The sequence below is a fragment of the Bubalus bubalis genome, chromosome 16 (genome assembly GCF_019923935.1).
Source record: "Bubalus bubalis isolate 160015118507 breed Murrah chromosome 16, NDDB_SH_1, whole genome shotgun sequence".
Classification (NCBI taxonomy): domain Eukaryota; kingdom Metazoa; phylum Chordata; class Mammalia; order Artiodactyla; family Bovidae; genus Bubalus; species Bubalus bubalis.
Window position 1 is genome coordinate 1,000,526 of NC_059172.1, and position 12,687 is coordinate 1,013,212.

Consider the following 12,687-nt stretch of genomic DNA (forward strand, 5'->3'; position numbering starts at 1 on the left):
TTTCAGCTCCCAATGCGGGGGGCTGGGGTTCGATTCCCGGTCAGGGAGCCAGTCTCCATGAGCTGCAACTAAGAATTCGCAGGCCACGTTAAAAGATCCCACCTGCCGCAACTAAGGCCTGGGGCAGCCAAACAAGTAGTATTTTTAATTTTTTAAAGAAACATACCAGTGTACATAAGCCCACAGACATGTGGGTTTGTAGAGATACCCATGACTGCCTGCGCTGAAGACCCAGCTCTGCCACCTGAGCACCTGTGTGACCTTAAGCGAGTGACTTGACCTCTCTGAGACTCAGCTCCCTGAGTGCAGCAGGAGTAATCTGCCCCTGGAGCTGCTGTGAGGATTAAATTAGTGAATGTGTGTGAAGAGTTTAGAGCGACGAGGGTACAGAGTAAACTCCCAAGACCATGCCATGCTATCAGGTTTCACTAAACTGAGTTTCTGGTAAACACGCAAGTCTAATGCCAATTCTCAGAAGGTGACAGGGGGTCCCTCAGACTGGACTGACATGCGGTTCACTTATTCATCTCTCTACATATGCATTTAAAGAAATAGAGCTCTCTGTAAATTTTGCTTCTGCTAATTCTCAAAAATGTTGACCTTTACTACTCATCATTCATTTCTAAACAGTTTTGTCATTTCCATTTTGGTTTCTTCTGAGCCCACGAGTTATTTAGAAAAGTAGGCAAACTTTCTAAATCAGCTCAGTTCAGTGCAGTTCAGTCACTCAGTCGTGTCTGACTCTCTGCGGCCCCGTGGACTGCAGCACGCCAGGCCTCCCTGTCCATCACCGACTCCTGGAGTTCACCCAAACTCACGTCCCTAGAGTCGGTGATGCCATCCTACCATCTCACCCTCTGTCGTCCCCTTCTCCTCCTGCCTTCAATCTTTCCCAGCATCAGGGTCTTTTCCAATGAGTCAGTTCTTTCTAAACACATTAAGAATTTAAACCTTCAAAGTGGGTAGACCTAAGGAGAGCTATTACTGCATAGTTAATTGCTAACTTTATTATATCATCATCAGGGAACAAGTCCTATATGACTTAATATTTTGTGGAATTTAGCATTTTATTTGTGTGTTAGCACATGGTCAGCATTTTTTAATCGTTTGTGAAGCTTGAAAAGATCCTGCAGTCCATTTGCTGGACACAAAACTCATCGAAGCTTCACCCCCACATGCCGCGTTCACGCCTCTGCTTTTGTTGGGCAGGCCTTGAGCAAGACACAGAGCAGGAGTAGTGAAGAGAGATGGAAGTTCATCTAAAGAGAGGAAGGAGGAGAAAGCAAAAGCACCGTGCGGATAGACGTCACCTACACTGACGAGCAATCTGTGACCAGGGAAGTTAATTCATCCAGAACCACATGGCCAATAAGGAACAAATGGACCCCTGCGTGGTCCAACCCCTGGGTCACAGTGGATTATTTCAGACAAAGATCTGGGGTCTCAAAACCAAGGGCCTCGCCCACGCCCACAACGTTCTTCTCATTCACCACAAGGTCCCATCCGGAGTCACAGATCCATCTGTCCACTCACTCAGCCAGCGGCACTGATTGAACATCTCTCATCTCCAATAGCACAGACCAGACTGGGCAGCCTGCTCCCCCCGGAGCCTCGCAGTCTCAGATGGGAGGCACCCAGGCCATTCCATCACCACGTCGGGGGAGGTGACAGGTCTCGGTCCAAGGGACCGACGCCCAGGCGAGGATGGGGCATTAGAGACGGATGGCCAAGTGACTCCTGGGGAGATGGCGAAGGATGCCTGCAGGAAGGCATCTGGGTGGGAAGGCCACACCCTCTTCCTGCTGTCCCTCTCACCCCAGGAGCATTCAGGGACACTCAAAGATGGACCCTCTGCTTCCTCTCCCCTACCCTAGGCTTCTCCACACTTCCCAGGCTTCCTCCCCTCCCCCAACCCCATCAACACCCCATACCCCTCAGCATCCAGCTGCCAAGGATACGGGAGAGAGGAAGGAACTTACACTGTCTGCCTCCCTCATCCTCAGCCTCCTCCCCAAGTTGCTTTCAGCCTCTGTCCCCCAAGCACCCCCCTCCCCGGCTGCTCCTAGAGGACCGCACACTAATGGCTGTGAAAGTCCCTCAGTTACAGCCGACTCTTTGAGACCCCATGGACCATACAGTCCATGGAATTCTCCAGGCCAGAATGCTGGAGTGCCTAGCCTACCCCTTCTCCAGGGGGTCTTCCCCAGCCAGGGGTCAAACCCAGGTCTCCCGCATTGCAGGCAGATTCTTTACCGCATTGCAGGCAGATTCTTTACTGGCTGAGCCACCAGGGAAGCCCAGGAATGCTGGCAGGTACTGAGCAGCCCACCTGCGAGGAGGACTCTAAGACTCGGGCCTGTAGCTTCCCTGCTGGTCCAGTAGATAAGACTCCGCATTTCCAGCGCAGGGGCTTCAGGTTTGATCCCTGGTCGGGGAAGTAAGATGCCGCAAGCCAGTGTGTGGTCATAAAATAACTAAAAATAAGACCAGAGCCTAAGACATGGGTTTTAAATTTACCAAGGCGTTTAATCTCTGCAAGAATATTCTGGGGACCCTCCCCACCTTACAGCTGAGAAAACCAAAGCATAAAGGCGCCAAGCAACCTTCCCAGACCCTGAAGACTGAGTGCCAGAGCCGGGAGGAGAGCGGGTCACTGGACGTAGATCCCTGAGGTCCATTACCCTTGAGAGACATGTCTTAACAGCAACTGCCGCTGCCCAACCACAGCCCTGGTCCCCCAGAAATACAAGTCCAAAGCGCTAACACACAGAGGCTTGTACCAAAGAGGTCGAGATGAATGGAAAGACTGAGAAACTGTCACAGTTCAGAGGACGCTGCGGGAACTCAACACAGTGTGTTACCCTGGGTGGGATCCTAGACCAGCGAGAGGACCATCCGTTGGAAAAAGAGTGGAATCCACAAAGTGTCTGGAGGTGAATGACGAGCAATGTACCAAGGTCGGTTTCTCAGTTTAGACACGTGTCCCATCACAACGTAAGACGTTAACAATGGAAGAAACTTTAGACAGGAACTCTCTGTACTATCTTTGTAACCCTCTGTCGGTCTAAAATTAGTCCATAAAACACATATTTCTACAAAAAGCAATCCCACTGCCATCCTTCGGGTTCCCTGACCCAGGCAGCCAAACAAACCCAGACAGCATACTCTCCACTGATCTCTTTAGGTGGGGGGTGAGCCTCACTCAAGTTTCCACATGCAGACAGGGGAACGTTGCCATGGAAATGGCCCAGCAGGAAACAGGCTGACCCAACAGCAAAGAGGGGAGGAAGTTGCAAAGAGACCTGATATAAAACGCTGGAGATAAGGCCCCCTCGGGACTGCCGAACCTCCCAGAAAGTTCATCTGTTGTTGCAGCTCAGTTGCTCAGTCGTGTCCGACTCTTTGCGACCCCAGGGACTGCAGCACGCCAGGCCTCCCTGTCCACCACCGACTCCCGGAGTTTACTCAAACTCATGTCCATCGAGTCAGTGATGCCATCCAACCATCTCATCCTCTGTCATCCCCTTCTCCTCCTGCCTTCAATCTTTTCCAGCATCAGGGTCTTTTCCAATAAGTCAGTTCTTCACATCAGGTGGCCAAAGTATTGGAGTTTCAGCTTCGACATCAGTCCTTCCAGTGAATATTCAGGGTTGATTTCCTTTAGGATGGACTGGTTGGATCTCCTTGCTGTTCAAGTGACTCTCAAGAGTCTCATCCAGCAGAACAGTTTGAAAGCATCAATTCTTCGATGCTCAGCCTTCCTTATGGTCTAACTCTCATATTCGTACATGACTACTGGGAAAACCATAGGTTTACAGTTTCCTGGGCTGTGGGAGTGTGGTCTGGACTCTCACAGAGGACTTCACTGGCAGGCAGCTTCTAAAACCGTAACATTACATGGCTGCTTTTACATATCAACAAAAATAGAGTTTGTGGAGGCTCTGGGAAGGCCTGCTGAATGCCGTCAGCTCAGATCTGGAACTTCCCTGCAGCGATGACACTGGAAGTGAGCCTTCAGGGATGCGTGAGATTTTCCCGGGGAGCAACGAGCTGGCTGGATTCTCACTGTGATACCCACACGTTCTCCTTTGTGGTCTTCCTGAAAGGGGACAACCCTCCCTGAGGAGTACAGCTGGAAGTTTCAGGTACAGGTAGGAGCCTTGGAACTCACCCATCCTCATCCTTAAAGGTGGAACCATTGACCTCTGGCTCCATTAGCAAATCTACGGGTCCCAGAGTAAATGCACTTCAAGCGGGTCAAGTTTCACTAACCCAGAGGGGATGAAGCCAGAAGGGTAAGTCGCAGTGAAGAATAAGGTGTGTAAGGGCCAAGATGTTAGTGATCAGTTGACAGACAAGAGTTTACCATGCGGAAGGGCACGGGTCCCGTCTGCCACTGTGCCAAGGGGCACAGAGGGCAGCTGGGGAGGCGACCAGCAACAGCAACAGATGAGCAAGACGGGCTCGCTCAGCTCCTGGTCTCACCACTCGAACCTCAGGCCCATCTGAGCCTCAGTTCCTTCACCTCTAAGATGGGAATACTATAACACCAGCTGAGCCTCAGTTCCCTCGCCTGTAAGATGGGAATACTATAACACCGCCTTGCCTTGCAAGGTGGAGAGGATTAGACAGACGCGCGCCCTTTCCAACAGGAAGCGGCAGCTCAATCAGTGACCACTGTTACCACAGTTGATGCGGTGAGGTGACACCAGCAAGTCACAGACCCGTGGATCTGAGAGACAACAGGACTCAGGACACCAGAGTCCAACTCATAAAAGACAGATGGAAGCTGCTTTCAAGCCCACGCCACGCTAAGGAAAAAAAAAAGAAAAGAAAAAACCCACTGACAATAGAAGAGAAATATTTTGCTCTGAAGCAACATGCAACCCACCAGGGCTGCTGGCAGGCACGGGGGCAGCTCCCAGGCTGTGTTTCAGGAGCGTCACCTGTAAGGAGCAAGCCTGGGAAGACGGGCAGGAATTCTGCCAAACGGGGAAGGGACCCGGAAGGGAGGGAAGACAGCACACTCGAGCATGTCCCCCCCAACCACCACGGGAGTAAAAATAGAACTAATCGCCTTCCCCCAGCCCCGAATTCTCTCTCTGACCTCTGGATGCTGGGTCTGTAATCCCTCGCAATCCCTGTCACTCCCGTCTCAGCTCCACCGCCGTCTGCTCACCCGGGACAGCTCTCCCAACCCTGGGGCAGCTCTCCCAACCCTGGGGCAGCTCTCCCAACCCTGGGGCAGCTCTCCCAGGGAGCGAATCTGGCCAGGGAGACAGGGGAGGCAGGAAGGAACCACGACCATTAGAAACCCACAAAGGGGAAGCACGGCCCCCTGTTCTGACGGTTGTACATCCGATGTTACTGTGCTCCTGGGGCACTCATATGGGGAACTTCAAAATGTGGAAGGAGGCCAGGGACAAGCCCTGCAGGACACAAGATGGAACAGAGAGAGTGAATAAGTCGGTCTGGTCTTTAGTGCCTCAGGTGTCGATTTCATTAGCGCATCCTTATTGGCTCTCTGTGGAGGAGCTGGTAAACCCCAAGATGTTTCCAGCTCTCTGGACATGCATCCAAAGTCCGTGACCTCCATTTGACACTTTGCTGCCTCTCTGTGAGCATGATCAACTTTAATGTTGCTGTTGTTCAGTTGCTCAGTTGTGTCCAACTCTTTGTGACCCCATGGACTGCAGCACGCCAGGCCTCCCTGTCCATCACCAACTGCCGCAGTTTACCCAAACTCATGTCCATCCAGTCGGTGATGCCATCCAACCATCTCATCCTCTGTTATCCCCTTCTTCTCCTGCCTTCAATCTTCCCCAGCATCAGGGTCTTTTCCAATGAGTCAGCTCCTCGCAGCAGGTGGACAGAGTACTAGAGTTTCAGCTTCAGCATCAGTCCTTCCAACAAATATTCAGGGTTGATTTCCTTTAGGATTGACAGGTTTGATCTCCTTGCAGTCCTAGGGACTCTCAAGAGTCTTCTCCAACACCACAGTTCAAAAGCATCAATTCTCTGGTGCTCAGCCTTCCATATGGTCGAAGTCTCACATCCATACATGACTCCTGGAGAAACCATAGCTTCGACTAGAAGAACCTTTGTCGGCAAAGTGGTGTCTGCTTTTTCATATGCTGTCTAGTTTGGTCATAACTTTTCTCCCAAGGAGTGAGCGTCTTTAAAGTTCATGGCTGCAGTCACTGTCCGTGGTGATTTTGGAGCCCAAGAAAATAAAGTCTGTCACTGTTTCCATTTGATGGGGGGTCTGCTTTTCATGGACCACATCCCTTTGTTTTCCCTATACGACCACGTGTTCTTTCAGACCAGGGCTTTGTATAAGAACTCTGCCTAGAATTCCCTGGCGGTCCAGGGGTTAAGACCCGGCGCTTTCACTGCTGTGACCTGGGTTCAATCCCTGGTTGGGGAACTATTATTAATAAGACCCCACACACCTTGTAGAATGGCCAAAAATAAAAAAAACTCTACATATCAGGATGCCCAGCAGCGGCAGGCAGAGGTTAAAAAGCACCAATAGCGGTGTCTCCATGAAGCCCAAAGGGAGAATGGGTGAGAAGTTTCAGGATCTTTGCGCTTCTTCTAAGGAGCCTCTCCAGCCTCTGAACAGAGTAGATTTCAGTTTCAACAAGGACTCAAGCGGAAGCATCACTTCTGGGAACAGCCCCCGGGCCCTAAAGCCCCAGCACCAGGGACCAGCCCACGGGGTCTTCAAGGAGTTGTTTCCGTCTCAAGGACGGGATCATCCGTCTGTTCCTCGTGTGCCTCGCTCGCTGACTGTGATCCCCAAGGCCCAGTAACTTGTGTCCCTCTGCATCAATTCCCATCCCCGCCCCAGAGCCTCTGGGAGGGCGGGGACATAGAAGGTGCTGGCTGAACACTGGCTGAATGAAACCAGGGCCGGGCAAGAGGCTCCGGGGAAGGGTCTGGACTCAGCGGATCCAAAGTTCAGCGCCTGAGATCTCGGCAGGAATCGCCTGGTGAGGCAGGCTGGGCGTGGGCACCACAGCTCCCTGCCAGCCTGACGTCACCAAAGGCAGGCTTCTGGGCCGGCCCCGCCAGGGGAAGGGCAAGAGACGGATGAGTCGGATGAGTTGCGGCAGGTGACCGCGGCAGCAGGAAGGGGCGCCCTTCAGGGAAGGGGCTGCTCCCAGCCCGTCTGTTTGGGGAACTTGAGTTGACTGCAGTGGGTGATTATCAGGGATTATCTCATTTCACCCTCGGTGACCCTGAGGGGAGGGTGCTGTGATCCACTTTCCGGTGGCCTCAGAGTGCTTGGGACAGGCTCCCAGTGAAGCCCTTCTAGAAACACACACCCTCAGGGTTGATGGAGACTTTGAACCTCCTCATGGGCTGCCCCCCTTTCCAAGAAGGCTCAAATTCCTACAAGAGTCAACATCCCACCAAGCCTCCCTCCCAGGTCCCACCAGCCTGGCCCCACCTTGGGCAGCTCTGAGTATCACAAATGCCTTCCACAGGGCTTCCCTGGGTGGCTCCGGGGTAAAGAATCCACCTGCCAATGCAAGAGACACAGGTTCAATCCCTGACCCAGGAAGATCCCACAGACCTCAGAGCAATGAAGCCTGTGCACCGCACCTACTGAGCCTGTGCTCTAGAAGCCGGGAAGTCACGATACTGAACCCACACGCTTCAGATACTGGAGCCCACGGTCTGCAAGAGAGAAGCCCGCGTACCACAGCGGGAGAGGGGCCCCTGCTCACGGCAGCTCCCAGAGAGCTTGGGCAGCAACAAAGGCCCAGCACAGTCAGTAAATAAGCAACTAAAAAAAAAAAAAAATGCTTTCTAGAGTCATCACGTCTGCCCATCAGCCTCCCCTCCTCCTATATCTACATGGAGCAGCACTAACGCCCCGCACAGGGCGGCTCTTCAGCTGTCTGGGGGCAGGTCACACTCCGCTGGCCCCAGGTTTAGAAAGATCCCCACCCACAGAGAGGGCACTGCCGCTCAGGCTGAAACCGGCTCTGAGCAGGTTAGCAAAGCCTGACAAAAGGATCAGAGAGCGAAGATGGTAACAGTGTTGCCGTGAAGGGGCGCGCGCGCTCTCTCTCCGGGAGTAAGGAGGGGCTGGCTAGGGGAGGTGAGCCAGAAGCCAAAACCCACCTAAACCTTAACACTAGTCTTCAAGGAAAACGTTAACATTGCTGGAAGGGACTCAGAGATGCACCGAACTCCCTGTGTTACATAGTGGCGTGAGAGGAGCAGTGAGGCGCAGTGACACCGAGGAGCAGGCGCTGGGCGGCAAAGCCACAGTCGGAATCTCCTGAATCCGAGCCTAACCCTAACCCTAACCCTAACCCTAGCCCTAGCCCGTCCTCTTTGCACGGCGCCGTCATCCATCTCCCTGCTCCACGAGGCCGCACCCCCAGCCTCACAGCTCCCTCTACAATCTCACTCCCGCCGCGCTCCCGGGCGGAAAAGGGAACGACGCAGCATTGGCGCCATTTTACAGATGATAACACTGAGGCTCGGAGAGGAAAAGGGACTTGCTTGGGTTCCTCCCAACAAGCTGAATTTATACTTGGGACTCAGAGCTCAACTGAGGCTCTCTGCTGTCTGTTGAAAGGGCATCTTGCCCTGGAAATGGACTTCCTCACTTAAGGAAGGGCACTGCCTCTCCCGCCGACCAGCTCTGCACCGCCCCATTACTGAGGATTGTGCTGGAGTGGCAGGTCTTCAACACCACGCTCTGCTTTGCTCTCTGCCTCCGGGGCAAAGGCTCAGGGAGAGGCCAGGAGCCTGGCTCCTCCCTGGATCGGGCTGCCGTCAGGCCTGTAACCTGGGGCATCCGTCCTCCCCAGGCTGAGCTCTAGTCTCCCGCTCTTTACAAACAGAGGCAGCCACTTCTGCTCTGTCATTTCAGGGATGTTGTGAGGCTCAGATGACAACGGGCAAGGAAGCGGCAAGGCGGCTGACACCCACCACCAGTGACCGTCCCCTCCCCTGCCTCCAACGCAGTCCTACTAGGAGTGGTGAAAGGGTCAGGAAGGTCTCAGCTCAGGCGAGGGCGGGTAAAGAAAACAACAGTGACATCAGCCCAGCACTCCCTCACGCTTGCCCAAGGCTTCATTTTTCCGAAGAGATTTTACAGTGACTAGCGTGAGATTTACCAGTGCTTAGTCCTGGGTGCGCCATGCAAAATACAAAGGGTTGTGCCAGCGCTCTTGGTTTTAGTCCTCAGGAATACCCATTTCACAGATGACAAAACTTAGGCTCCAAGGTCACGGGCAGAGCTGGTAGGCAGTGGAGCGGGGAGGCAACCCCTCTATCCAGACCCCTGTTGCTCAGACTTCATTCAGTGTGCGCATGATCACCTGGAGAGATTTATGGATAATCAGATTCTGATTCCCTCGCTCTGGAGGCAGGCCTAAACGGCCGCGCCTCCCACAAGCTCCCAAGTAGATGGGACGACGTTGCATCCAGGGCTAGATCTTAAATTCCCCTAAGATAGAGCCTGAGTCACCCAATCACCAGGGCTTAGCACTGGGTTTGCCCCATAGAGAACACTCAGTAATTATTCAACGAGTCAATGAATATTGCACGTAAAAACCCATGCTTTACCCCTTCTCTATACTTAGCCCGATTACATCATCCGATCTCAACAAAAATCTCTAGGGTACCATTAACCTTCCTTCGACAGATAAGGAAACAAGTTCAAAAGAGTAGGTTGCCTAAGGTTTCACCGCTTTTACGCAGCAGGGCTGGAAGCCGACTCCCTTCAGATCCTTGGCCCTGATCACAGCCGTCCCACGAATGGGGGTCGCGGGCGGGGGGGATTAATAATTACAGACAGCTGGGGGTGCCGAGGCGCTGAACATCCGCTAGACCAGATCAGCTCACGGTCAGGCGGTCGCCCACGGGAGCTGCTCTCTCGGGGGCGAGGGCAGCGGGCTCAGCGCCCAGCAAGGGAAGAGAGACGAGGGGGCGCCCGGAGGAGGCGGGGCCGGGCGCAGCGCCCGGCAGCGGCGAGCAGGCGGTGCGCGCCCCCGACCTTCACGGGGAGCCCCTCTGGACGCCCCCGCGGACCCCAGCTCTCGACAGACGCCGTCCAGCCGGGCGGGGCAGGGGGCGTCCAGGGAGAGCGCAGCCCGGCGACGCATAGGCGGCAGGCGACCCGGGAGGGGGCTGCGCGCGTCCGGCTCGAGGAGAGCAGGCCTGGACCCGGAGTCGGAGGAAGCCGCCCGCTCGCCCGCCCGCCCGTGCCCGGACTCACGGCCTTCAGCTGCTCCAGCCGGTCCTTCATCCTGGCGCCGGCCGGGGCCCAGGTGAGCGGCCGGAAGAGGCGGCGGCCCGGCGAGAAGGAGCGTCCGCGGCCCCGCGAGGCCCGCCCGCGCTCCCGACGCGGCTCCGGGGGCGCGGCTCCGACCGGCGGCCCGCCCTCACCTGGGCCGCGCCCCGCCCTTAAAGGGACCGCGCCGGGGCCGAGGGGCGGTCCCGCCTGCGTACAGGCTCTCAGTCGCATCCGACTCTCTGCGACCCCATGGACTGCAGCACGCCAGGCCTCCCTGTCCATCACCAACTCCCAGAGCTTGTTCAAACTCATGTCCATTAAGTCGGTGATGCCATCCAGCCATCTCAACCTCTGTTGGCCCCTTCGCCTCCCGGCTTCAATCCTTCACAGCATCAGGGTCTTATTTCAAATGAGTCAGCTCTTCGCGTCAGGTGGCCAAAGTACTGGAATTTCAGCTTCAACATCAGTCCTTCCAATGAATATTCAAGACTGACTTCCTTTAGGATGGACTGGTTGGATCTCCTTGCAGCCCAAGGGACTCTCAAGATCCCTCTCCAACACCACAGTTCAAAAGCATCAGTCCTTCAGTGCTCAGCTTTCTTTATAGTCCAACTCTCAGATCCATACATGACCACTGGAAAAACCATAGCCTTGACTAGACGGACCTTTGTTGGCAAAGTAATATCTCTGCTTTGTGATATACTGTCTAGGTTGGTCGTAACTTTCCTTCCAAGGAGTAAGCGTCTTTTAATTTCATGGCTGCAGTCACCATCTACAGTGATTTTGGAGCCCCCAAAATAAAGTCTGACACTATTTCCACTGTTTCCCCATCTATTTGCCATAAAGTGATGGGACCAGATGCCACGATCTTAGTTTTCTGAATGTTGAGTTTTAAGCCAACTTTTTCATTCTCCTCTTTCACTTTCATCAACAGGCTTTTTAGTTCTTCTTCACTTTCTGCCATAGGGTGGTGTCATCTTCATATCTGAGGTTATTGATATTTCTCCTGGCAACCTTGATTCCAGCTTGTGCTTCATCCAGTCCAGCGTTTCTCATAATGTACTCTGCATAGAAGTTAAATAAGCAGGGTGACAATATACAGCCTTGACATACTCCTTTTCCTATTTGGAACCAGTCTGTTGTTCCATGTCCAGTTCTAACTGTTGCTTCCTGACCTGCACACAGATTTCTCAAGAGACAGGTCAGGTGGTCTGGTATTCCCATCTCTTTCAGAATTTTCTACATTTTGTTGTGATCCACACAGTGAAAGTCTTTGGTGTTGTCAATAAAGCAGAAGTAGATGTTTTTCTGGAACTCTCTTGCTTTCTCAATGATCCAACGGATGTTGGCAATTTGATCTCTGGTTCCTCTGCCTTTTCTAAATCCAGCTTGAACATCTGAAGTTCACTGTTCACGTACTGTTGAAGCCTGGCTCGGAGAATTTTGAGCATTACTTTGCTAGCGTGTGAAAGTGAAAGGAAAGTGAAGTCACTCAGTCGTGTCTGACTCTTTGCGATCCCATGGATTGCAGCCTAAGAGGCTCCTCTGTCCATGGGATTTTCCAGGTGAGAATACTGGAGTGGGTTGCCATTTCCTTCTCCAGGAGATCTTCCCAGCCCGGGGATCAAACCCGGGTCTCCCACATTGTAGGCAGACACTTTACCGTCTGAGCCACCAGGGAAGTGCAATTGTGCGGTAGTTTGAGCATTCTTTGGCATTGCTTTCTTTGGGATTGGAATGAAAACTGACGTTTTCCAGTCCTGTGGCCACTGCTGGGTTTTCCAAGTTTGCTGGCATATTGAGTGCAGCACTTTCACAGCATCATCTTTTAGGATTTGAAATAGCTTAACTGGAATTCCATCACATATGCTAGCTTTGTTCGTATCAGCGGAGAAATAACTCCAGAAAGAATGAAGAGACGGAGCCAAAGCAAAAACAACACCCAGTTGTGGATGTGACTGATGAAGGAAGTAAATTCCGATGCTGTAAAGACCAATATTGCATAGGAACCTGGAATGTTAGGTCCATGAATCAAGGTAAGTGGAAGTGGTCAAACAGGAGATGGCAGGAGTGAACATTGACATTTCAGGAATCAGAGAACTAAGATGGACTGGAATGGGTGAATTTAACTCAGACGACCATTATATCTACTACAGTGGGCAAGAATCCCTTAGAAGAAATGGAGTAGCCATCATAGTCCACAAAAGAGTCCAAAATGCAGTACTTGGATGCAATCTGAAAAATGACAGAATGATCTCTGTTCGTTTCCAAGGCAAACTATTCAATATCGCGGTAATCCAAGCCTGTGCCCCAATCAGTAACGCTGAAGAAGCTGAAGTTGAACGGTTCTGTGAAGACCTACAAGACCTTCTAGAGCTAACACCCAAAAAAGATGTCCTTTTCATTATAGGGGACTGGAATGC

The 12,687-nt window shown here is 52.9% G+C and overlaps 1 protein-coding gene across 8 annotated transcripts in view; it reads right to left on the bottom strand.

Moving 5' to 3' along the window:
• STX3 (syntaxin 3) overlaps window positions 1-10,510 on the bottom strand; it is a 49,575-nt gene extending 39,065 nt beyond the window's left edge. For all 8 annotated transcript variants that reach the window (XM_044929064.1, XM_044929066.1, XM_044929065.1 and 5 more), the window contains exon 1: window positions 10,247-10,510. In XM_044929064.1, coding sequence (XP_044784999.1) covers window positions 10,247-10,495 — 249 coding nt within the window. In that variant the 5' untranslated portion in view covers window positions 10,496-10,510. The remainder of the gene's footprint in view (window positions 1-10,246) is intronic.
• Between the last annotated feature and the right edge of the window lie 2,177 nt (window positions 10,511-12,687).